The 23,864-nt window shown below is 46.6% G+C and overlaps 1 protein-coding gene across 2 annotated transcripts; it reads left to right on the top strand.

Moving 5' to 3' along the window:
- Positions 1 to 96: 96 nt before the first annotated feature.
- On the top strand, positions 97 to 21,565 carry WNT5A (Wnt family member 5A). Of its 2 annotated transcripts, none has more exons than XM_012460763.2 (5): positions 97 to 423; positions 6,507 to 6,640; positions 7,854 to 8,104; positions 12,729 to 13,021; positions 16,742 to 21,565. In XM_012460763.2, the coding sequence occupies exons 1-5, from the start codon at positions 418 to 420 to the stop codon at positions 17,198 to 17,200; spliced, it is 1,143 nt and encodes a 380-aa protein (XP_012316186.1). In that variant the 5' UTR covers positions 97 to 417; the 3' UTR covers positions 17,201 to 21,565. The 2 variants fall into 2 exon arrangements, with proteins under 2 accessions (XP_012316186.1, XP_012316188.1); XM_012460765.2 differs by lacking the exon at positions 97 to 423 and adding an exon at positions 1,107 to 1,115.
- The last annotated feature ends 2,299 nt before the right edge of the window (positions 21,566 to 23,864 follow it).

Genomic DNA, 23,864 nt, shown 5'->3' with positions numbered 1-23,864 from the left:
TAAGGTATTTTGCACAATCACGCCCACATTTGGGGTTGGAAAGCCCTAATTACCGCCGTCGCTGATGGACGTTGGAAACGGAGCGCCTCTCCGTGGAACAGTTGCCTGCGCGCCCTCGCCGGACCAGCGGCTCCCTAGTTGCGCCTCGACCAGGCCCTGCCCTTGCGGCCGGCTCCCGAGCGTCCGCGCCCCCTCCGTTCCTGGGCGCATCCCAGCGCTGCCCCAACTCGGGAGTCCAGGCCCTGGCTCCAGTGCCCGCTTCAGCTCCGGTTCACTGCGCCCGCTCGAGGCGCGCGGGAGGACTCCGCAGCCCTGCTCCTGACCGTCCCCCCAAGCTTAACCCGGCCGCTCCGCTCGGATTCCTCGGCTGCCCTCGCTCGGGTGGCGACTTCCTCCCCGCGCCTCCTCCCCCTCGCCATGAAGGTAGGTGTTCAGTGCGCTGCCTGCCGACTCTCGCCACTTTTTTTCTGTACTTCCCTCCCACCCCCTGTTGGAAGTTAACTGAGTTTCCTTTACCTCTTCCTATCCCTCCATTTCCCCAACCTCCTGAAGAAGCTAGCACTCCAGCGTCGCTGGCAGGAACCCCTACCTCTTCGCCCCCCCCACGCCGGGCGCACTGCCTCAGTGTTCCAGGAGATCATTTCTCGTCGCACCACCCGTTCTCCAAAACCTTTTCGACTTTGGAGAAAAAATGGGGAAGAGCGATAGTAGAAAAATTGAGTGCGGTTCACTGACTACTTTCCTTTTGCCCTGAGAACATCGAGTGTAATTTACTATGTATATTTCAGTAACAGGATAATGATTCAATTCAACAAATATTTACCAAGCGCCCACTGCGCGGGCACTGGGAGGGTGTGTGGCCGGGGTTCGGGATGGGGAAAGGGACTCCTTGGTTGGGAAAACCCGCGGAGGGACTAGGGGCCAACCACTCTAGAGCAGCGTACACCTTCCCCCACACACCCCCTCACTGACGGAAGCCAGGTTGTAGGCTTGCCTTGGCGGGGTAACTCGAGCGCTTCAGGCCCCTTTGCCTTTAAGAGTGCCTGGTGGGGGCCCAGCGCGCACCCCGGCGCGGGGAGCCGGGTCGCCTTATTAGCGTTATTAGCGGCCACTGGGTGAGCTCAAGCACTTTGCAGCAGAGATGGGGGCGGGGAGTTTGGTGGTAGTGGCTGTAATCCCGTACGCCGGGAGAGCGCTCTCCGGCCCCCTGAGCGGAGTCCGCCTTGTCCTTTAGAAAACACTTGGGCCTCCGCGTTGGGAGAGCGGGCGGGGGCCAGTTTGTGAACTCTTGTTTGTTTTAATTGTCAGTTGTCTGTTAAAGCCGAGTCACACACTCCGAGGGTCACTGAGAGTTCACTTTTAGGAAAAGTTAACGTTTCTTCCTGCAACATAAGTTATTTTCTAAACAATTTTTCTAATCTGCCCCTCCCCAAGCTTCGATTCCTATTTGCATTTTTCTTGTCTTTCCTATTTTCAGTTTCCTTGAGAATAAGGTTAGAATTGAAATTCAGATGTGTCCTAAAAGCAAACAACCCCTCTTACCCCAAAAAACTTTTTTTTTTGTTTTTTTTTTTAACTCCTAACTGAAGACCCCGCGGCCCTGTTTGACTTTCTAATCCCTGTCTGGTATTGAGGCCCCTTCTCCTCTCTATCCTCTCTTTTCTCTCTTCTCGCTTTAAATAGACAACTCGCTGTTTGGAAGTAACTTGGGCCTTGCGGTGAGATCGTACCTCATCAGCCCCAGCCCTTCCCCAGACAACTTTCGCGCATTCATCGCCCGAACCAGCCAGATACGAAGATTTAGTTTCTAGACCGACTCTGCTAGGGAGTTTCGAGGGGGCAATGCGGAGAGTGCGCAGCGAACCATTGGCCGACAAATGTGGTGTGTGTCCGAGTGTATGGATCCTTGGCTGCGAGTGTGTGCGTGCGTGTGAGTGTGAGTGTAGGGAAGTAAAGGATCAGTTGTTCTTGGGTCCAGGACGTACTAGCCTTCGTCTCCCCCACCCCCCTACACTCTCAACGGAAGACCCTCCCCAGGAGGCCCGGCCCAAGAGTCCCGCGTCGTCTCCTCCCCTCCCCCTTGCGCTCTGGTGCTCAAGGGGTTAGCGCTGTGCGTGCAGAACATTGAGCCATCCCCGCCGCCTTTTCTTCCCCGCGGTGCGGTGCCGGCTGCCCCCTTTTGGTCGCCTTGAGGTAGGACGCCTACGAGCCTCGGTTCCCGGGGCGGGCGGGCAGCTGCTCCCCTCTCCCTCCCGCCCTTGCTCCCTTCATCCCTCCCGACCACCAGACCCGATTCTCCCAGCAGGGCCCCTCGGAGGCCCCCGGAGGACCAGTTTCGCTGCGCCGCCGGCCGCTGCAATACGGAAGGGGCCACGGGTCCTACCCAGCAAATGGGACTCGGCCCACTGGACACAGGGTTGGTACCTCTTCTTCTGGGCTTGGGAAGGAGAGTGTCGCCCTAGGAGGCCTGGGGTCTGGCCTCAGCTGCCTCCCAACTCTCTGTGGTCGAGAACAAATGTCGCTTTCCCGCCTTTGGCCTCACTTTCTTCGTCTATTAAAAAGTGGGAGTGAAACGACCTTTGAAGAATTGGGATTGGACTATCATTTTCTTTCTGTGTCCACGGACTCTGCTCCACCTCTGGACAAGTTGAGCCTGTGCCTAGAGAGTTAGACATTCTGTGTAAGAAGGTGTGAGTGGTGTGTGTGTGTGTGTGTGTGTGTGTGTGTCCTGGGATCTGGAAAGCCCTGTCTAAGGGATGGACAAGGGGGCAGAAAACAGGAGAACCAGGCCAGACCGTTCTTCCCCTGGGGCCTCTCTCTACCCGAACCTAGAACCTGCCATCAGTTCTGAAGCTTGGGCGGCCAGAGGCTGTTCGCGTTTGTCGCACTGATTCTGGCTCCAGGTGTAACCTCTGCCTTCTTTTATCTGGCAGTTCCCTCCTCCCCACCCCGCTCTGCGCGGGCCAACACACACATTGCTGTGGACACAACTCTTGCGCCCAGGCACGAGGCGTGGGGAGCAGTGGCTCCTTTGTCTGCTCCCCCAAAGCGCACCTCCTTCCCGCCTGGGCCGGCCCATTCTTCATCTCGCGCTGCTCCCCGCGTTCTCCCGGATAGGACGTCCCAAGTTCTTGGCTGCAAATAAGTTGCTCTCCTGCTAGTTTCTCCATCTCTCTCCTTGCTTTAGGGAGAGATCGGAGTGGGGGGAAACAGTTTTCTTTTTCCACCAAGAGTGGAGATTCTTTTTGGAGTTTCCCATCCTCCTCTTCGCTGCTGCGAGCCTGGGTCAAACGGGCTTCTTCCGCCTAGTTGGCGTCCCTCATCGTTTCCAATCCCAGAAACTTGGGCCCTAAACGAAGTCTAGCCGAAGGGGATGCCTAGACTGAGTGTGGCAGCGCCCTGGGGCTGAGGGGTTAGGATCTTTGTGGACTTTTTGTCTTTTCTCTTAAGGGGCTGCGGAGGACTTGGGTGTTACGAGAGTTTAGGTGTTCGTCCAGCTGCTCCCCGGGCTCTCCGAGCGTCCCCTGAACAGTTTCGCTACTGAGGTTTCCTCTCCCTCATCCCTCATCATCCCCAGCCCACACCGCTGTTGATAAAGAAGGATCAGGAACACCTTTAATCCGACTCGAAAGCTTTGAGAGATAAATAGAAAGGGAACCACGTCGTTGAGCTGCTCTGAATTGAAGACGAGAGCGCGCAAACGCCCTCCCCCACCTCACTCTTCTGGTGCCTTGAGCTCCTCTAACGCCCCCAGCCTTCCTCCCCGTGGCACGGGAGGAAGATTCTCAGGATCCTTACAGAGTCATCTTCCCTGGGCCAGAAAGTGTTGGAAGACATTTAGCCCCTTCTTTGGGAAACTCAGCTTCTAACCAGAACTTTTGTTTTACCCCTGGGGTGACAGTCTCCCCAGAGGGCTTATTTCACACCGTCTTTTCGGATCAGATCTTTTGGTAAACAGGCGGGGATGTTTTACCCTACAGAGCTGATGTATGTGTGAGTTCGCTGTGAGTTCCTTGAGTGTCTCAAACTTGTGGGGCCTTTTCTGGGTTGCACCGGGATTGAAGCGGGAAGAGGGCCAAGGTGTTTCCGGGCAAGCGGCGGGGGTTAAGTGGAGACGCGACTTGTGGGGCTCTCCTTTCCGATTCCCCTTCGGGACACCCCGTGCCCACCTCTACCTGGAGCCAGGGATACCCGAGTCATGGAGACCGGATGGGCCCGCTCTCAGTTGGCCTGGGCTCTGGGAACTGGTGGACTCTCCCCGGGGGCGTCGGGCTGGGAGTGGGTTCGGTTTGTGTGGCTTCAGCTCTAACAAAGAGATCCGCTGTAATCCGCGGAATCTGTTATCAATTTCTCTGCTGCTTGAGCCCCGCCCCACGCGCCCCGCCCGCCAGGAAGCTCAGAAAGTGCACGCGGCCAGCAGCAATCTAGGCCGCTGACTGGGAAGCACGTCGGAGCTTGTGTGTCTGTGCACGAGTGTGAGTGTGTAAATGTGCACGAGTGTGAGTGTGTATGAATGTGTGTGAGCGCCTTATCGGCAGCCCTTGGGAGAGTCGACTTTGCAGCCTGGGCTTCGCGCGAAGCAGACCTTGCAGCCCACCCCCTCCCCTGGAGGAAACTTGACACTTAGGACGGGGGTGGGGAGACAGCCGGAGCCTTCTCTCTCCTAGCTGGGGAAACCCCAGATTTCCATTCTCCAGGATGCGCCCCCCAGTTTTGCAGCGTTTCGGGGACAACTGGGCCTTGGGTGCGGAGCCCGGGTTAGCGGATGCTGGGGACCACATAAGTAGTTACTCTCTGAGAAGCCCCGAAGTGTCCGTGCCAAAGGGGCGGCTCGCGGAGAAAAGCCTTGGCACGCTCCTGAGCCCCATAGCTTTACCAGGGCTGCCTAGGTCCCCTCTGTCCCTTTTATGGCACAGGTTTCAAACCAGGCTCTTCTACCGCCTGAAAGAGGCTCAGCTTTCTTTTCTTTTCCGTGGAAGGGGCTCCTTCAGGGGCTGTGGGCGATGCAGCGCGGCAGAGTTACACTTATCAGAGATGTGAAAGGGATTTTGGAAACCCGCTCCTCCCACCGCACCCGCCACCGACACTGACTTACTCCGCCGCCGCCTACAGGTGGAGAAGTCACCAGTGGGGAGGAACGGCAGCGGAAGCTTCCAAGGCCAACTCCGACCACAGAAATTCTTCTGGAAGGGACCCTTCGCAGCCGCCGGGGGCCTCTTTGCCCTGGAATCGTTGCGCCCAGCTGCGGCTCGGGAGCCTGCGCCTCTGGCCCCTCTGGACTAATCCGCAAGGGCTCTGGCCTTGCCCCGCACCCCCTCCTTTCCGGACTGACTGAAAACCAAGTCTGAGCTGGGCTGGAGAGGCTAGACTGGAGGCAGGGTGGCAGAGTTCCAATGCCAGGCTCAAAGTGCCTCAATGGCGAAGTGGCCCACACCCCAGATCAGAGCCAAGGGAAACTGGAGTCCCTCTTGGGCCTCGTCTCCTCCCTTCCAGGCAGCTGCCAGGTGTGGGGTGGGAGGGAGAGTGAAAAATCAGAATTTGGGAGAAAGTTGTGGGGAGGGCAAGGAAGGGGTATTCTCTCGGGACAGCGAGACCCAGACTCCCTTCTTTCCTCTGGGGTCCATCCCTTCTCGCAGTCCTTGGAGGAGGCTACAGACGATGCAGGGGGCAGGGGTGGCACTCTCTTCCGGTTTCCTTGGTTGGGAGAGCATACCTCTCTCTCCATTATCCCCTAGGGCCCCCATCTCCTTCTCCCCTCCCCAATCAGGCTGAAGAGTGTCCTGAAGGAAATCCGGGCTGCTCTTCCCCATCTGGAAGTGGCTTTCCCCAAATCGGCTCGTAAACTGATTATGAAACATACGATGTTAATTCGAAGTTGCATTTCCCAGCTGGGCACTCTCGCGCTCTGGTCCCCGGGGCCTCGCCCCCCACCCCCTGCCCTTCCCTCCTGCGTCCTGCCCCCATCCTCCACCCACCCCTCCTCGCGCTGGCCACCCCGCCTCCTCTGCAGCCGCTGGCGGCAGCGCGCTCCACTCGCCTCCCTGCTCCTCTCGCCCGTGGAATTAATTCTGGCTCCACTTGTTGCTCGGCCCAGGTTGGGGAAAGGACGGAGGGTGACGGCGGAGGGTTCTCAAATGAATTACCGAGGAGGGACTGAGAACAGCACCAACTAGAGGGGAGCGAGGTGGTGCGGGACTCGAGAGAGCAGGAAGGAGGCAGCGCCTGGCACCAGGGCTTTGACTCAACAAAATTGAGACATGTTTGTAATCGCTGGCGTGCCCCGCGCACAGGATCCCAGCGAAATCAGATTTCCTGGTGAGGTTGCGTGGGTGGTTTAATTTGGAAAAAGAAACTGCCTATATCTTGCCATCAAAAAACTCACGGAGGAGAAGCGCAGTCAATCAACAGTAAACTTAAGAGACCCCGGATGCTTCCGTTGTTTAAACTTGTATGCTTGAAAATTATCTGAGAGGCAATAAACATCTGCTCCTTTCTTCCCTCTCCAGAAGTCCATTGGAATATTAAGCCCAGGAGTTGCTTTGGGGATGGCTGGAAGTGCAATGTCTTCCAAGTTCTTCCTAATGGCTTTGGCCATATTTTTCTCCTTCGCCCAGGTTGTAATAGAAGCCAATTCTTGGTGGTAAGTTCATTCTATGTGCATGTTCTTCTTCTTCTTTTTTTTTTTAAGATTCGTTTGTATGATGCAGCAATATTTAAAGCTGGATAGTGAGTGTGGGTGTATTTATCCAAGACACATGTATATATTTTACTTATATATAGTTTTAAATCAGAATTTTCTTTTAACTTGTTAATATTGTAAAGCTTATCTTCAGCTCCTAGGGAATGGGAAACTATAAATCTAGGCCCTTTTTCTGTGAAGCCCTTGTTCAGATGTGTGCTTGTAGTACATCATGCAATAAAAAAGAACAGAAATTCACTTCGCTAATAATTGTAAGCCTATCTATAAAATTTGCTTTTTGCCACCTCTAGGTAGTAAAAATGAGTTTCAACTTTTATTTTCTGTCACTCGAGATTATTACTAACCTACAGAATTTGAAGTGGGCAGAGTTCTAGGAGGACAGCTCAACTCCAAGTGCAGAAGTATTGGGGCTTGAAATGTGATCAAAAGGAGGTTAACTTGAAGTAGTCAAATGTCTCCAAGTGGGGGTTTCTTTCTGGTAGGGGCCTTGTGGATAAACTGTAATATATCCAGAGGATTATTTTTGACGGCGTTCTGGGTATTTTTTTTCTTGTAAATGAACAGCATTTTTCTGACTGTCAAACATGACTTCTGTTCACTGGATACCCTGTCTTGGGTCCCTCACAATCACATAAGGAGCCCTTTTAAAATATCCAGAAACGTGGTGAATTTTCTTCAGTCTGTATACTTGTCCCTCTGTTTTTCCATCAGTCAAAAGGAACTGCTATCTCCTACCCGTCTCTAATTGTGTCTACTTTTAGCATTCATAAGTTTTTTAGGCAGATTGGTCCAGTTTGTGGGGCAAAGTGAGTTGCTTTCTCTAATGTCAGAGACCTGTCCCTCAGACTGCTGTTTCCCCCTTTTTGGAGTGGATTTTGGAAATACTGGTTCAGGTATATGGTGACAGGGGCAAGGAAGGGAGTGAAAATACTGAGGAGCCAGATGGCAGGATGGAGACTGCACAATACCTCCGTTTTCTGAGTGCAGTTTAAACAGAGGAGTTTTATGAAGCCCTTCTCATACTTTGTCATGAGGACAAGCAGGAGAGAAAAAAGCATCTGTGTGCTTAAAACTATGTATTGCTGACATGCTTTCAGGGGGCCCACCTCGAGATTTCACGTAAATCTTGAATGCACATCTCCCCCCCTTGCAGGTCGCTAGGTATGAATAACCCTGTTCAGATGTCAGAAGTATATATCATAGGAGCACAGCCTCTCTGCAGCCAACTGGCAGGACTTTCTCAAGGACAGAAGAAACTGTGCCACTTGTATCAGGACCACATGCAGTACATCGGAGAAGGCGCGAAGACAGGCATCAAAGAATGCCAGTATCAATTCCGACATCGAAGGTGGAACTGCAGCACTGTGGATAACACCTCTGTTTTTGGCAGGGTGATGCAGATAGGTAGGAAAACATTTAAAATATTTTTTTTAAAGATTAATTTTTTTTTCCTAGAAGAAGTCCTTAGAGTTTACTTCATGCTTGATATAAAGCATGAAGGAGGATGCCTGCCACCTTGGGTAGTGGCTTGGGCATTTTTTTCATTATAGCAAATGATGTTAATTCCTATCCCCACACCTGATTCTAAGTTTTGGATTTTAACTGTATCAGGAGGCGAGTATCACAGACACCTTCATTTTTCCAAACTCTTACTTTTTCTATAAAGCATTTTGTTTAAAATAGAAGCAGAACACTTATTCTGGTTTCTTAAAAGTAGATGGGGGAAAACAAGTCATTTATACGCTTTTAAACGTCAAAACTCTCTTGCCTGTTAGTTTTTTAAGCCACAATTCAAATGGCCCAAGCATCAAACTAAAAACTGCCATCTTTTAGAATGCTGGATATATTGAAAATGAACAAAGTTTTAATTTTCCTAATAGAGCTATTTCTTGAGGTGATAAAGATATATATGTTAAGAGCTTTATTTTTAGTCCCAGAAAGAATTTTAGTTAAAAATGATCCAATTTATGTTTATGATTTTGGCAATGATATAATAAAAGCATATGCTTGGGATATCAACCTAGGAACTTAAAAACAATTTTTAAGAGTATTGCTCACACTCTGATTCTTCATTTTAAATATATTGTTGAGTGTCTTACTCCCCCATTCAAGGAGATAGCATTACAACTGGGCTAAAGGCAACGATTTTGAAAAATCTGTTTGTTTGCCTCTGCTTTGGTTCACATAGTATAGGATACTGTTTGACAGATGTGGTCCAATGTGTGTTTTCTAGTGTGAATATTTTAGGTTTCTATACTTTTATGCAAACAAGCCCTTATAATTAATATGACTGCAGTGGCTCCCAAAGTAAGAAGTAATTTATCAAGGCAATTAACTGTTTATACTGTCTGAAGATAAAAAGTTGGCTTTAATATCCATCACAGATGGATAAAATGCTTTTTTTAAAAAAAAAAAAAAACCTGAAAATTACATTCATTGAGAACAAAAAAGAGTTGTCAGGGGATGTTTGAGCCAAGCGGTTTTATAAACTAAAATAATACAAGACTGGAAGCTGTTCCTCTGAGTGAATGGGAGAATGGCCTATATCCTCAGCCTGCAGAGTTTCATGGGGCTTTGTCCTTTCTGTTAATGATTAAAATGTGCTAATGTGTATACTGGGATCTGAATCTAGGAGTTAAGCTTCGGGAACACAGGAGTTTTCCTTGACTATGGGCTGTCTTCTGTAGTTAACTGGGAATGTGGTAGAGATTTAATTCTCCCGCGTGTTGGTATGGGAAGTGAACTTAAACACTTTTGAAAAATTCTATGAGGATGGTAAGTTGTCAACTTTTCCCCCTTCTTAAATGTTCCTCCTAAACTGCTTTCCTCTCAAACCATGGGACTATTTTTTCACATGTATATGAGTTAGCAAAAATCATACACCTCTGATGGTAACCAGGAAGGAAAACAGCAATCGGAACTGTTTCTCTGTGTAGTCACTTGAACACAGCTTTGATTTAAGATCCTCCTCTCATTTTCATACATAGCCTGTTTTGGGCCAAAATGTTCAGAATAAGCTATCATTTGCTAAGTGAATTTGAGTTCTGCTGGAGATTTATTTTAAATGTGGTCCAAGATTCAAAGAGCCTGCTTCCTTAGGGAACAAGCAGAACCCTTGGTACAAAAGCCTATATTTAATTGTCCCTGGAAAGTATGCTTTCTGGTCTTCAGCTGCACGGCTCTACTGTCTGGGTCGATGGGAAGTGGATGGGAGTGGTACCTCCCCACAGCCTCTGAGACAGCCCTCCTAGATACTATCATCAAGTCAGCTGATGTCCTGCGAATATGAGAGCACATGCGCCATCCTCCCCTGCCAAAGGTCCCCCAAGTGCCTAGTGTCTCAGGGCAGAAAGCTGCTGCTGGGTGGCTTGTAGTGGGACATGGATGGGACCTTCTGTTTTTTCCTTATTTAAAAAAGAGATAGGAGAGAAGAGAAAACAATAGATTTTTATGAAAGAAGTACATGGACCTAACTGCAATAGTGGGAAGATTTCTTTGCTTTCACTTTTCCACTTAAGAGTATATTTGAAAAGAATGAGCTAAGGGAAAATTTAAAACACCTTTGATGCCAAAAGGTGTGTGTATGCCCACCCCAAAGCCCTCAGTACACCAAGGACATTGAGAGTAATTCTTCTTTGTAAGAATCTGACCCTGTGATGGGGCCACTGTCTGAGAAACTCAGGCTGCTACCTCTGACCCCCCTTCTCAACTCATTTTTCTAAGATGCCAGTTGCCTTGGAGGCACCGTGCACAATTGCTTCATGAAGGGCCCACTCTTCATTTGGAAAACTTTCTCATTTTTCATCATACTACCCTTTCCTTCCAGCTTTTGTCCCCATCTGTCTCTTCTTTGTTTCCATGCTGTGAAAAGATATGTAAGGAAGGCACCATTTTTAAGGGGTGTGAGGATCCAAGTAGATGTGCGTTTCAGAGGAAGGGAAACCTAACTGAATCAGCAGTATTCCAACTGGGATGACTGTATCCTCCAGCGTTTAGCCAAAGAACACTTTTCAAACTGATGTTTACTCTGCAGTGACCAATTAGCTTAAAGGGATCTCCCAGGTTTGTATTCTGGGGCATAAAAGGAAATGCTCAAGATAGACTTATGAAAAAAGAAGCATTATTTGTATTTTGCATAAAGCCTTCTTATGCTCTGTATACTCAAAGGGCAGTGTCTTATTTTTCTTTATCCCTAGAGGATCATTTCATCTCCTCTTCCTCTAGCTAATACCTCTTTGTTCTACAAATCCCCCATCCAGGGCTATAGTGTTTTCTGTACTATCAAGTTACTCCCTAGAAGCTGTGTATTCTCCTCATTCCTTTCCATTCCTCTGATGTTCTCTGCCTGTGTAGTCCCACTAGATAGATGTAACTCATCACAGGAACGTTTAGATCCTCCTGCCAACCACCAGCACACACCCTCAAGTCATTCACTTTGAAAATATGGGAGGAGGAGGATATACGGTAAATCGGAACCATCACCATTCACAAATGGCTGTGACTGGTGTGGAGCAGAAGACCAGGAATGAGGTGGCCTGCTGGACGCTTGAACTGGCAGCGCCATCCTCCTGCAGAATGACCCTTCTCATTGAGACTGAGTCCTGTTGTCAGCTGTTCTTGTGCTCCCCACTTCCCCCTCAGGAAAAAGATTGTTAGCCATCTCTCAAAGTAAGTATAGGAGAAACTGATTCTGGTACACGAATTTCAGCACCAGAAGAGGTCCCATTCCTTGCATCTAGTTCAATACCCTTATTTTGCAATTGAGGAAAGTGAGCTCACCCCCCAGTCTCACCCCCACCCCAGGCTTCAGCTGGCTGGATGATAACCCTGTCTCTCTCAGAGTACAGTGTTTTTATTAACTGGCTCTTGTTACATTCAGAAATATCTCCAGGTACAAGTGAAGTTTAGGGTATTCTACAATAGCCTTCATTTTTCACCTTACAAATAGGGTCCCTGTAACTATTATATGGGGAGATACTCTTTACGAGTTTTGGGTAAGAAGATGACTTCTCCCTTCCCCTTTTCCCCCCGGGTTGTGCTTTTTTCCTTCTTGCTGTCATTCTAAAGTTTTGAGGCAAAAGCAGTGGGAGAATGGGCAGAGGGTGGTTGCCGAAGCAGCGTTAAAGAACAACAGGCTGTTCTAAAAGCAGACACTCATTCCTAAATGAGAAGTATCAGGCCAATTGGCCTGGGATTTAAGAAGAGCAAGCTTCATTACTAACTCTCTATGAGCTGATTTAGAATTATCCTCTGGGAAAGTAAAGAGCCTTGTCCTGAGAAATACTTTCTGCTGTGTGAAGGAAGAGGGAGGAGAGGTTACAACTGCCAGAGGAGGAGGGGACACAAGGCCAGAACGAGTGTGGCGGAAACTAGTGTGGCCGCTGGCAGTGTCTGCCTTAGATTCAAGGCCTAGCAAATTCTGTAATCCCGCCCTATGTGTAACTCAAATGCAGATAATACTGAACATTCAAATAAGTGCAAGGAAGTCTACCCGTATTCTGAGTGTTCCTTCAATGACTTCTTTCACGTGCATTTTTTTGAAATATCAAGTTTTGAGTATTTTCAAAAGAGTTGTAGAGAAAATCAATCCAGCGCTGCTTGGAGTCTGGCCTTCAGCTCTGAAACGGCTGAGCAGAGCTATCAGGAATCGGAGGCTCCTTTGTTAATTGTTGCTTCCGTGTGTTTTGGGGGATCTTGCTTGGCTTCCCCTCAAGCTGGGCCTAGGGCCTGATGCATATTAGGGAGGGGGCAGCCCTTGCTTTTACCTTGTTGATCCCCCTCTCCCTACCCCTCAACCCCTACTCCCCACCCCACAGCTCCCTACCCCTACCTGCGCCCACCTCCTACCTCTCCCTACTCCTCCTTCCCCACCTGCTACTTCCACCCGCCCCCTACCTCTCCCATCCCTCCCTTACCCCCACCTTCTACCTCCCCCTCATTCCCTACCTTGCCCCCACCCCTACCCTCGGCAGCGTCCCGGCCCAGCTCGTGGGGCAGGCGGCCGGTGACCCCATGTCCTCGCCCGCAGGCAGCCGCGAGACGGCCTTCACGTACGCGGTGAGCGCGGCGGGGGTGGTGAACGCCATGAGCCGGGCGTGCCGCGAGGGCGAGCTGTCCACCTGCGGCTGCAGCCGCGCCGCGCGCCCCAAGGACCTGCCGCGGGACTGGCTCTGGGGCGGCTGCGGCGACAACATCGACTACGGCTACCGCTTTGCCAAGGAGTTCGTGGACGCCCGCGAGCGGGAGCGCATCCACGCCAAGGGCTCCTACGAGAGCGCGCGCATCCTCATGAACCTGCACAACAACGAGGCGGGCCGTAGGGTGAGTGCCCCATCCTGCGCCCGCCCCGCCTCTCTGTCCCCTTGCCATGCCCTCCAGCCTCCTCGGGTCTCTCCCTGTCGCTTTGTCCCCTCCTCTGCCGTTCCTTCGCTATTTCGTTCTGTCTCTCTGCGTCTCCTTCTGTCTCCCTTTCTCTTTCTCGTCTCTTTGCTCCTTGTCCTGTTCCCTTTTCACTTTTTTTCTCTCTCTTCCATTTCCTTCCTCCTTCCCTTCTCCCCTTTTATCTATCTGTTTTTCCTCCATCTCTCTCCGTAGTTGCCCCTGCACATCCCAGGAGGGGCTCCTGGGGGGATCATCCTCCCATGCTCCCCCAGCCAAGGTGATCCAGCGGTGGTCTGAAAAAGACCTTTCCTTGCCTTTTTAATTAGTCCCCGGTGCCTTCGGCTCACGGAGCACAGAAATAAAAATGGGAATATCTTTCTCCCTCCTGCCTGGACGATGTCTGTGGTTGGCTTTCAGTTTGGGACAGGGAGTTATTTGTCTTCGTAGGTGCCCAGCTGGGAAAGCCCTCACCCCCAGCTTTCAGGCTCTCTTTTCCTCCTTTCTTTCCCCTTGCCTTTCTTTATGTCATTAGATAGCAGGCCTGATGGATGGAGGGTTTTTTAAAAAAGGGCAGTGAGGGATTTTATAGGTCTGACCCTCAGGCCAATCACAGAGGAGCTCTGGAGAGAAGCGAGCAGCAGAAGTGCCCAGGGAGGACCATCTTTGCAGTCCTCACTAGTCTCCTGGTTCCCGCTCTTTCCTTCCCCTGGTGGGGATATGAAAAGCTACTTCTCAATAGTTAAAAAGACCCTTTTTTCCTGCGGTTAAACACATGGCACTTTATAACTGCTTTAAAATGAAGGGGTGAAAACTTTTCTTAACTTTGGCAGCATTGAAAACCAGGGCCATTATTTTTTCACAGAACCCAAGGTAGGTGCCAGGAACTTTCTGGTCAGAGATTTCACTCTTCTGTATTTTGGGATGAGAGAGAAGGAAGATAATCACAGAGGAAACCGTAGAGGACTGGATGGAGCCTTAGAAGCCTCTGGCCCCACTCTCTCATTTTAAAGATTGGGAAACTGAGGCCCAGAGAACCACTTAGTGACCATGGGAGAAAATTTGAGGATGGAAATGTAAGCCTAGGTACATTTTTATTGAATTCATGCATCACAGCTAAGCAGTAAAGAGCTAGCTGGTTGGGAATTAGAGAAATCACAGTTAAAGTCCAGTGCTGTCTGTTCTTTTCTGTTTCTGAGCCTCAGTTTTCATATTTCCACATCTGTTAAATGGTCATGGCAGTTACTATCATATGAGGTTACCGTGAGGACTAAGTGAGATCTTCTAGTAGGACCAATTGCCAACACTTGACTCTTTTTGACCTAAAAAATAACAGTTTCATTTGGTTTAATCAAAGGTCTTAGTTTAGTGTCAGCCAGTAGTAAGTGCTTGACAGATGATAACTACTAAAACATTATAAGCAAAGGACATGGAGAAGTCAAAGTTTGTGTAGATAATTCCAGCTAGCTTATCTTCTCAAATTTGATGTTAAACATTTGGGTGTATCAGGGAAGAACTAAACTCTGCAGAATTTTGCCTGTGCTGCCCTGAGGGGTCAAATAATTGCTGCAGACAGAGTGTGGCCTCTCTTTTCTCAGGCCCCTCACTGCCATAGTGTCTGCAGTGTGGGTTGCCTCTTCTGTGGTGGATCCAGGGCCACATAAAAATTGGGGGGGATCAGCCTCATTTTCTCTGGAAGCCCATAAGACCTTGCTCTCACCCTCTTCAGGGATGCATTGCTGGGGTCTCTATATACGACATGCCCAGTGCCTCAGATCAGAAATGCCTTCAGAACAGAGGTATGTCTGACTCTTAAAGGCCCCTATCCAGGGGTATGCCCATGTTTGGTACTCTCATCCATCTTTGGGACTTTCTTAGCCTTCTCTTATGTCCAGAAATCATCAGGGGCTTGGCAACCAAGAAGAGAGGGTCAAGGGATTTCCAAGTGGCAAGAGAGGATTGGGGGAAGTTTGAAAATCACCTATAATATTACACTTCTGCGTTTTTTTAGCAGTGAGGTTTTCTGAGGGGGTAAATTTGATCATTAGAATGGTAAGCTGAATTTGGATTTTGGTGAGTGAGGTTACAAAGAAGACAGTTTTTTTCTCTAGGATGGTGGGCTGGGGATAGAAATTTGGGCACTGTGCCAAGAAATCGTATTAGAATTTCCACGGGGCATTAGCTTTTTAATTTTCCTCAATGAGGAGCAAAGGTTAAATACATTTGCAAAACCCTTCCTCAGACTTGCTGAGTGCCTGAAACTCTTTATGCCAAGAGAGTACACTTAGGACCCCTTTAAAAGAGCCCCTGTGAATCCCTGGAGGAAGAAGGTGGCTGTTCTCTGTGGGAGAGGCCTTCTGATGCACCCCCAGCCTCCAGATTCCTGACAGGTCTTCTCCAGCACGCTCACACTACGTGGGCTCTGGAGGGTCACTGGCACAAGAACTGTGGGCAGTAGAGTCTATAAATAGGCAACCACCACCTCCCAGACTGCTAGGCACAGTGTTGTGGGGCCAGACCCATGGGCACTGCTACTGGGAGGCCCGAGGTGACTGGGCAAGGGCCAGACACCATGTCCTTGTTACTCTGGAGAAAAACCAGATTTACCGAGTGTGTCCCTTGTCACCCTAGAGAAAGACCAGATTTACTGTGTCCTGAGTGCCAATAGCTTTCCACGTCTCCCCTACTTTTAACCTTATAACAGTGCTGGGAAGTTGGTGCCATCACTGCTGCCTTCAACAGATAGAAAACAGAGACCCGGAAAGGTGCAGCCAGTTGTCTGAATTCAAGGGCAGAGTCAGGAACACAATCCACGTTGCTTGGCTCTAGGGTGGGTGATCTTGGCCTAGGGGCTGATGGATGGGGTAGGGACTGTGTGGGAAACAGGAGTGAATATACATGAGTTCCAGCCCAGTCCCCCCACACTCTAGCTGTGTGACCTGTGCAGGCCACTCAGCATCACTTTGATGTCATCCAGTCCAGCCCATATCATAATGTTGCTGGATGGTTAAATGAGATCATGAATTTAAGGACATTTACAGTGCCTGGTGCACAGCAGTAATAGTAGTAGTGGGTAAAGCTGTGAACCTTGATCCCACTGGGGCCGGACTCCTCTCAGTTCTGCACTTACCAGCTGGATATCCATGGGCAAGTCACTGAGCATGGGCTTGGAGTCCTGCTGCCTGGGTTCAAATCCTGGCACCCTTACTCCCAGGGATTGGGTGAGTAGCTCATCTCTCTGGGTCTCACTTTCCTTCTCTGTGAAATGGGATGATACTAGCACTTCTCACATAGCTAGTACTGGGGATTAATTCAGGTAATGCATTGCGAACAACCTCTGGGATGAAAGTCGACGTGTTACTGCTGCGGTTTCTCTGAAAAAGAAAAAGCAGCTGGAACAATTTTTTTTCCCTGTTCCTATTGAAAAAACCACAGTTGTTGTTGATGCTGTAATAATGAGTGGCTAAGAACGTATTTATTTGGAAGAGTTTTTAAAGGAGGCAGCTCAAGCCTTCGGTAGTGGAGGATGAAAGAAAAATAATACAGCCCTTAGGTCAGCTGGGAACACAGCTCCATGGAGAAGGTCAAGGAGAACTTTGTTCCCATAGCCTGCATCTGTCTCCTCCGTGAATGTGTGTACTGATTGTCCCCATTTCCCTGCAGACGGTGTACAATCTGGCTGATGTGGCCTGCAAGTGCCATGGGGTGTCCGGCTCGTGTAGCCTCAAGACATGCTGGCTGCAGCTGGCGGACTTCCGCAAGGTGGGTGATGCCCTGAAGGAGAAGTATGACAGTGCGGCGGCCATGCGGCTCAACAGCCGGGGCAAGTTGGTGCAGGTCAACAGCCGCTTCAACTCACCCACCACACAGGACCTGGTCTACATCGACCCCAGCCCTGACTACTGCGTGCGCAACGAGAGCACGGGCTCGCTGGGCACGCAGGGCCGCCTGTGCAACAAGACGTCAGAGGGCATGGATGGCTGCGAGCTCATGTGCTGCGGCCGCGGCTACGACCAGTTCAAGACAGTGCAGACGGAGCGCTGCCATTGCAAGTTCCACTGGTGCTGCTACGTCAAGTGCAAGAAGTGCACGGAGATCGTGGACCAATTTGTGTGCAAGTAGTGGGTGCCGCCCAGCACTCAGCCCCGCTCCCAGGACCTGCTTATTTATAGAAAGTACAGTGATTCTGGTTTTTGGTTTTTTAAAATATTTTTTATTTTTCCCCAAGAATTGCAACCAGAACCATTTTTTTCCTGTTACCATCTAAGAACTCTGTTGTTTATTATTAATATTATAATTATTGTTTGGCAATAATGGGGGTGGGAACCAAGAAAAATATTTATTTTGTGGATCTTTGGAAAGGTAATACAAGACTTCTTTTGATAGTATAGAATGAAGGGGAAATAACACATACCCTAACTTAGCTGTGTGGACATAGTACACATCCAGAAGGTAAAGAGACACATTTTCTTTTTCTCAAATATGCGATCGTATCAGATGGGTAGGATCCAGTTGAAAGAGAGTGGTAGAAATCTATTCATGATTCAGCTTCTGTGACCAAAATGAGTTGTAGGTTCTCTGGTGCAAGATAAAAGGTCTTGAAAACAAAACAAAACTTCCTTCCCCAGGGGCTGCTAGCTTGCTTTTTGCATTTTCAAAATAATAATTTAAAATGTAAGTACAAGAATCTCATATTCTCAAGGAAAAAGGTATATCACATTTCTCATTCTCCTCAAATATTCTATTTGCAAATGGTCATATTCTGATAGCTCATGAAATTTGGGGAGCAGGGAGTAAAGTCCCCAGAAATTAAAAAATTAAAACTCCTATATCAAGATGATGATTTGAAGCTGTTACACAAATTAGGATTTCAGATTGGAAAAAGATCCCCAGATAAACCTGGACACTAGATGTTTTTTGTTTGGGGAGGTTGGCTTGCATATAAATAAAAATATCCTGTTTTCTTAGGGATACTTGGTTAGTAAATTATAATAATATGAATAATACATGAATGCCATTCACAGATTTTCAGCCCAAGCAACAAGGTAATTGCATGCCATTTAGCAGTGCACCAGGGCAGACAACCTATTTGAGGAAAAACGTGAAATCCACCTTCCTCTTCACACTGAGCCCTCTCTGATTCCTCCGAGCTGCGATGTGATGCTGGCCATGTTTCCAAACGGCAGCTCCACTGGGTCCCCTTTGGTTGTAGGACAGGAAATGAAACATTAGGAGCTCTGCTTGGAAAACAGTTCACTACTTAGGGATTTTTTTTTTCCCTAAAACTTTTATTTTGAGGAGCAGTAGTTTTCTGTGTTTTAATGACATAACGTGGCTAATGGAATTCACAGAGGTGTTGCGCGTTTCACTGTTATGATCCTGTGTTTAGATTATACACTCAAGCTTCTCCTATTGTACTGCAGGTGTACCCTAAAACTGTTCCCAGTGTACTTGAGCAGTTGCATTTATAAGGAGGGGAAATGTGGTTTAATGGTGCCTGATATCTCAAAGTCTTTTGTACATAACATATATATATATATATACATATATATAAATATGAATATAAATATATCTCATTGCAGCCAGTGATTTAGATTTACAGTTTACTCTGGGGTTATTTCTCTGTCTAGAGCATTGCTCTTCACTGCAGTCCAGTTGGGATCCTTCCAAAAGTTTTTGAGTCTTGAGCTTGGGCTGTGGCCCTGCTGTGATCATACCTTGAGCACGACGAAGCAACGTTGTTTCTGAGGAAGCTTGAGTTCTGACTCACTGAAATGCATGTTGGCTTGAAGATTTCTTTTATCTTTCTTTCCTGCCCCGCCCCTTTGTCTCCAACCTCCATTTCCATACACTTTGTGAAGAGGGCATTACTTGTTCGTTATAGACATGGATATTAAGAGACATTCAAAACTCGGAAGCATCAGCAATGTTTCTCTTTTCTTAGTTCATTCTGCAGAGTGGAAACCCGTGCCTATTAGAAATGGTAGTACTTATTAATTGAATCCCTAAGGAAAATTCAGCCCACTACATAGCTAATTTTTTTTTTTTTTTCAAATAAGGACATCGCTTTCCAAAAAGTGCCATCAAATGTGTTCTTATCTCAAACTTACATTGTTTTAAAAGTTTGGAAAGATACACATCTTTCAGACCCTTCTTAGGCAGGGCGGCTTTCGTATCACCTTAGTCAACTGTGGCTCTTAATTTATTGCGTAATGATATCCACTTCCCCTCAGTTGCAGTGAATTTCGAGCAAAAGATCTTGAAAGCAAAAAGCACTAATTAGTTTAAAATGTCACTTTTTTGGTTTTTATTATGCAAAAACCATGAAGTACTTTTTTTATTTGCTAAATCAGATTGTTCCTTTTTAGTGATTCATGTTTATGAAGAGAGTTGAGTTTAACAATCCTAGCTTTTAAAAGAAACTATTTAATGTAAAATATTCTACATGTCATTCAGATATTATGTATATCTTCTAGCCTTTATTCTGTACTTTTAATGTACATATTTCTGTCTTGTGTGATTTGTATATTTCACTGGTTTAAAAAACAAACATCAAAAGGATTATGCCGAATGGAAGATGATAGAATATAAAATAAAACGTTACTTGTATATTGGTAAGTGGTTTCAATTGTCCTTCAGATAATTCATGTGGAGATTTTTGGAGAAACCATGACGGATAGTTTAGGATGACTACATGTCAAAATAATAGAAGAGTGGGGAATTTTACCAAAACCCAACTATTTGGAAACTTCAAAAGATTTCTATATGTAACGGAACAAAAGGGGAATTCTCTTTTCCTATATATGTTTCTCAAAAAAAAAAAAACAAAATCAAGCAGATGGCTTAAAGCTGGTTATAGGATTGCTCACATTCTTTTAGCATTATGCATGTAACTTAATTGTTTTAGAGCGTGTTGCTATTGTAACATCCCAGAGAAGAACGAAAAGGCACATGCCTTTATCCATGACCAGATTTTTAGTCCAAAAAAAAGGTTTTTTTGTGTGTTTACCACAGCAACTATTGCACCTATTTGAATTTACTGTGGACCACGTGTGGTGTCTCTATGCCCTTTGAAAGCTGTTTTTATAAAAAGAAAGACCCAGGCTGCAGAGAATGAAAACTGGTTGGAAACTAAAGGTTGGTTGTGTTAAGTGCAATTAATACAAGTTCTTGTGCTTTACAAAAATGTACACAGAAATCTGGACGGTGCTGCACAGATTGATACATTCGCCTTTGCTTTTTCTCTTTCCGGATAACCTTGTAACATATTGAAACCTTTTAAAGATGCCAAGAATGCATTATTCCACAAAAAAAAAAAAAAAAAAAAAAAACAGTAGACCAACATATAGAGAGTTTAAAATAGCATTTCTGGGCAAATTCAAACTCTTGTGGTTCTAGGACTCACATCTGTTTCAGTTTTTCCTCAGTTGTATATTGACCAGTGTTCTTTATTGCAAAAACATATACCCGATTTAGCAGTGTCAGCATATTTTTTCTTCTCATCCTGGAGTGCATTCAAGATCTTCCCAATACAGGAAAATTAACAAAAAATTTATATATAGACAGCAGCAAAAGAGCCATGTTCAAAATAGTCATTATGAGCTCAAGTAAAAAGAAGACTTTTAAGTTTTAATCCAGTTTATCTGTTCAATTCTTTGAGCTACTGACCTCCTGAGACTGGCATTGTGTAAATTTTAGTGGCCTACCCTAGCTCTTTTCTCATATGATTTTGCCAATACCAAGTTTCAATTTGTTTTTACAAAACGTTCAAGCCACTAGAATGATCAAATATAATGCTATAGCAGAATAATTACTCTAAATAAGAGACTGGAACTAGCTAACTCCAAGAGATCATTAACAACATCAGTCCACAAAGACTGAGTGGCCCGTGACATAGAGAGAGATAGAGGGAAAGGGTAGTTATAACTTGAAGCATATATTTAATGCAAATATGTACCACGGCACAGGTCTAAAATATTACATTGTCACTGTAAACTCTACTTTTAAAATATTTATTTTTAAAAAAGTATTTTCTAGTCTTTTCTCTCTCTGTGGAATGGTGAAAGAGGGATGCCTTGTTTTGAAAGTAAGATGATGAAATGAATTTTTAATTCAAGAAACATTCAAAAACATAGGAATTAAAACTTAGAAAAATGATCCAATTTACCTGTTCACACAAACTTTACCCTTTAATCTGATGATTGGATATTCTATTTTAGTGAAACATCATCTTGTTAGCTAACTTTAAAAAATGGATATAGAATGATTAACGGTTGATATGATTTTTAAAATGTATCAGTTTTCATCTAGAAGATTGAATTAAAATGCTGTCTCAGTATTTTAAAAGCAAAAAAGGAATGGAGGAAAATTGCATCTTAGATCAGTTTTATATGCAGTGTACAATTTGCTGGGCTAGAAATGAGATAAAGATTATTTATTTTTGTTCATATCTTGTACTTTTCTATTAAAATCATTTTATGAAATCCAGTGCCGTCATGTGTGTGTATTTAGCAGAGAGAGTGTTCTTTGAAGTTTGATGTGGGCACGGATTACGGCTTAGGGCCTTCAGGAAAGCACACATACATTTCAGGTACGTAGATGATAGGGTGGGTGAAGCTCAAGGATGTATTTTGTACTTTAATGCTCATTTTTCTTTTGCCTATTGCTGATTTTTTCGTATCTGCTCTGCTGCTGTTAATCCTTAAGAGTTGTAGTGAGATTATTTTTTTAGTGTAGGCATAACATGGTGAGATGGGACTACCACGAAATTCTAGGGCAAGGGAAGAAAAGAGTGACTTGAGAGAAATAAAACGATGTTCAAGATGAACAGAGTGACCCACCACCTGGAATATTCTGCTGGTAGCTTTTTTCATCTTGCAACAGTTGCCAGTGAGGTCTTTAGATTTGGTGCCAGTTGCTCCATCTTGGCACTATTGACATTTTGAGCTGGACAATTCTTTGTTGGAGGGATTGATCCTGTGTGATGTCCAGCAGCATCCCTGGCCTCTACCCACTAGATGCCAATAACATCCTTCCATTTGTGACAATCAAAAATACCTATAGAAACTGCCAAATGTGCCCCAGGGAGCAAAATCACCTCCAGTTTAAAACCATGACTTTAGTTAGAGAGAGGGACTGAGGTTTGAGCAGTTGGGAAATACTGGCTGACCACCATGGTGGACTGTTGCTTACCTAGGTTGACTCATAAGCGAGACAAGTCCCTCGGGAGTTTCACTGTGTAGAGTATGGAGAAGTGGCATCTCTTCCAGGGAAGCCTGGCTTAGCAGTTAAGAACACAGGCTCCGGAGTCAAATTGCCTGGGTTCAAATCCCAGTACCCCTTTCACCTAGGGGAAGTTGCATAACCTCATCCTGCTTCTGAGCCCTTTGTCTTTAAAATGAGAGCATTGGCCGGGCGCGGTGGCTCAAGCCTGTAATCCCAGCACTTTGGGAGGCCGAGGCGGGTGGATCACGAGGTCAAGAGATCGAGACCATCTTGGTCAACATGGTGAAACCCCGTCTCTACTAATACAAAAAAATTAGCTGGGCACGGTGGCGCGTGCCTGTAATCCCAGCTACTCAGGAGGCTGAGGCAGGAGAATTGCCTGAACCCAGGAGGCGGAGGTTGCGGTGAGCCGAGATCGCGCCATTGCACTCCAGCCTGGGTAACAAGAGAGAAACTCCGTCTCAAAAAAAAAAAAAAAAAAAAAAAAAAAAGAGAGCATTGTTATCTACCTCTTCAGGCTGTTGGGAAGATAAAATGAGTTAACACTTAGGGAGTGCTTAGAGCATGTTCTGCTACATAGTAACAGCTCAATAAATGAAAGCTAAGAGAGAAAGGTGTTAAGGAAAGGAACACTAGAATAAGTGAGAAAGCTGAACCAAGGCAACGTGGGGTCAGTGCTTTTTAACACACCTGACACTATTGACACTACACTGGGAAGGCACACTTAGTGTTTTAAAGAGGTTGCAAACTTATGACTTGCTGTCTACATCACACCTCCAGATGTGTTTTGTTTGACTGGCATAGCATTTAAAAACTGAGTTGCCAATGTTTAAAAGATGAGTATTTTCACATTAAAATTTGGATTTCTGGCTTGAAAACATGGGGAGAGCTAGTCACCTGGGAGCATGAGTCACAGGTCCCACGTAGCAATAATCAGATGGATCCAAGCAGCTGCTACTCCCTTTTAGACAGGGCTAGGCATGTCTAATTAGCCAGTCATTTTATGTCACCTAACTGGTCCCTGTGGGCTTTTGCATTTATAATAGTTTTTAGAAGTGTTTTCCCTCTAAGAGTTTCTCGGCCTCATTACTATCAGTGTTTTGGGCAGGATAATGATTTGTTATGAGGGCTGTCTTGTGCATCACAGCATGCTGGCATCCACCCACCAGATGCCAATAGCACTCTCCCATTTGTGACAACCAAAAATGTCTCAAGACATTGATGAGTATCCTCTGGGGGACAAAAACTTCCCAGGTGAAAACCACTGGTCTAAACCAAAAACATCTGTACATATTTATAAGCTAGCCAGTAAGGCTAAAACAAAGAAATAAACAAAAATTAGTTTCTTGGTGTAAAGAATGCCTGGCATATCATAGAAACACAATAAATATTCAATGAATGCATGAAAAACACAACCATTCCCAGGTTTCAGCCTCACTACTCACTTGTAGTGTGGCCTTGAACAGATCCTTGAATCTCTCTGAACTCAGTGTCCGTAGCAACAACATGGGGACAGAAGCCACTGCCCAATTAGGCTTGATATTTAAATTATATGACAGAA

The sequence above is a fragment of the Aotus nancymaae genome, unplaced genomic scaffold (genome assembly GCF_030222135.1).
Source record: "Aotus nancymaae isolate 86718 unplaced genomic scaffold, 86718_ANA_hifiasm-v0.15.2.pri h1tg000067l, whole genome shotgun sequence".
NCBI classification, from domain to species: Eukaryota; Metazoa; Chordata; class Mammalia; order Primates; family Aotidae; genus Aotus; species Aotus nancymaae.
Note: the sequence above shows the minus strand (reverse complement) of the source record. Positions and strands in the feature narration are given on the sequence as shown.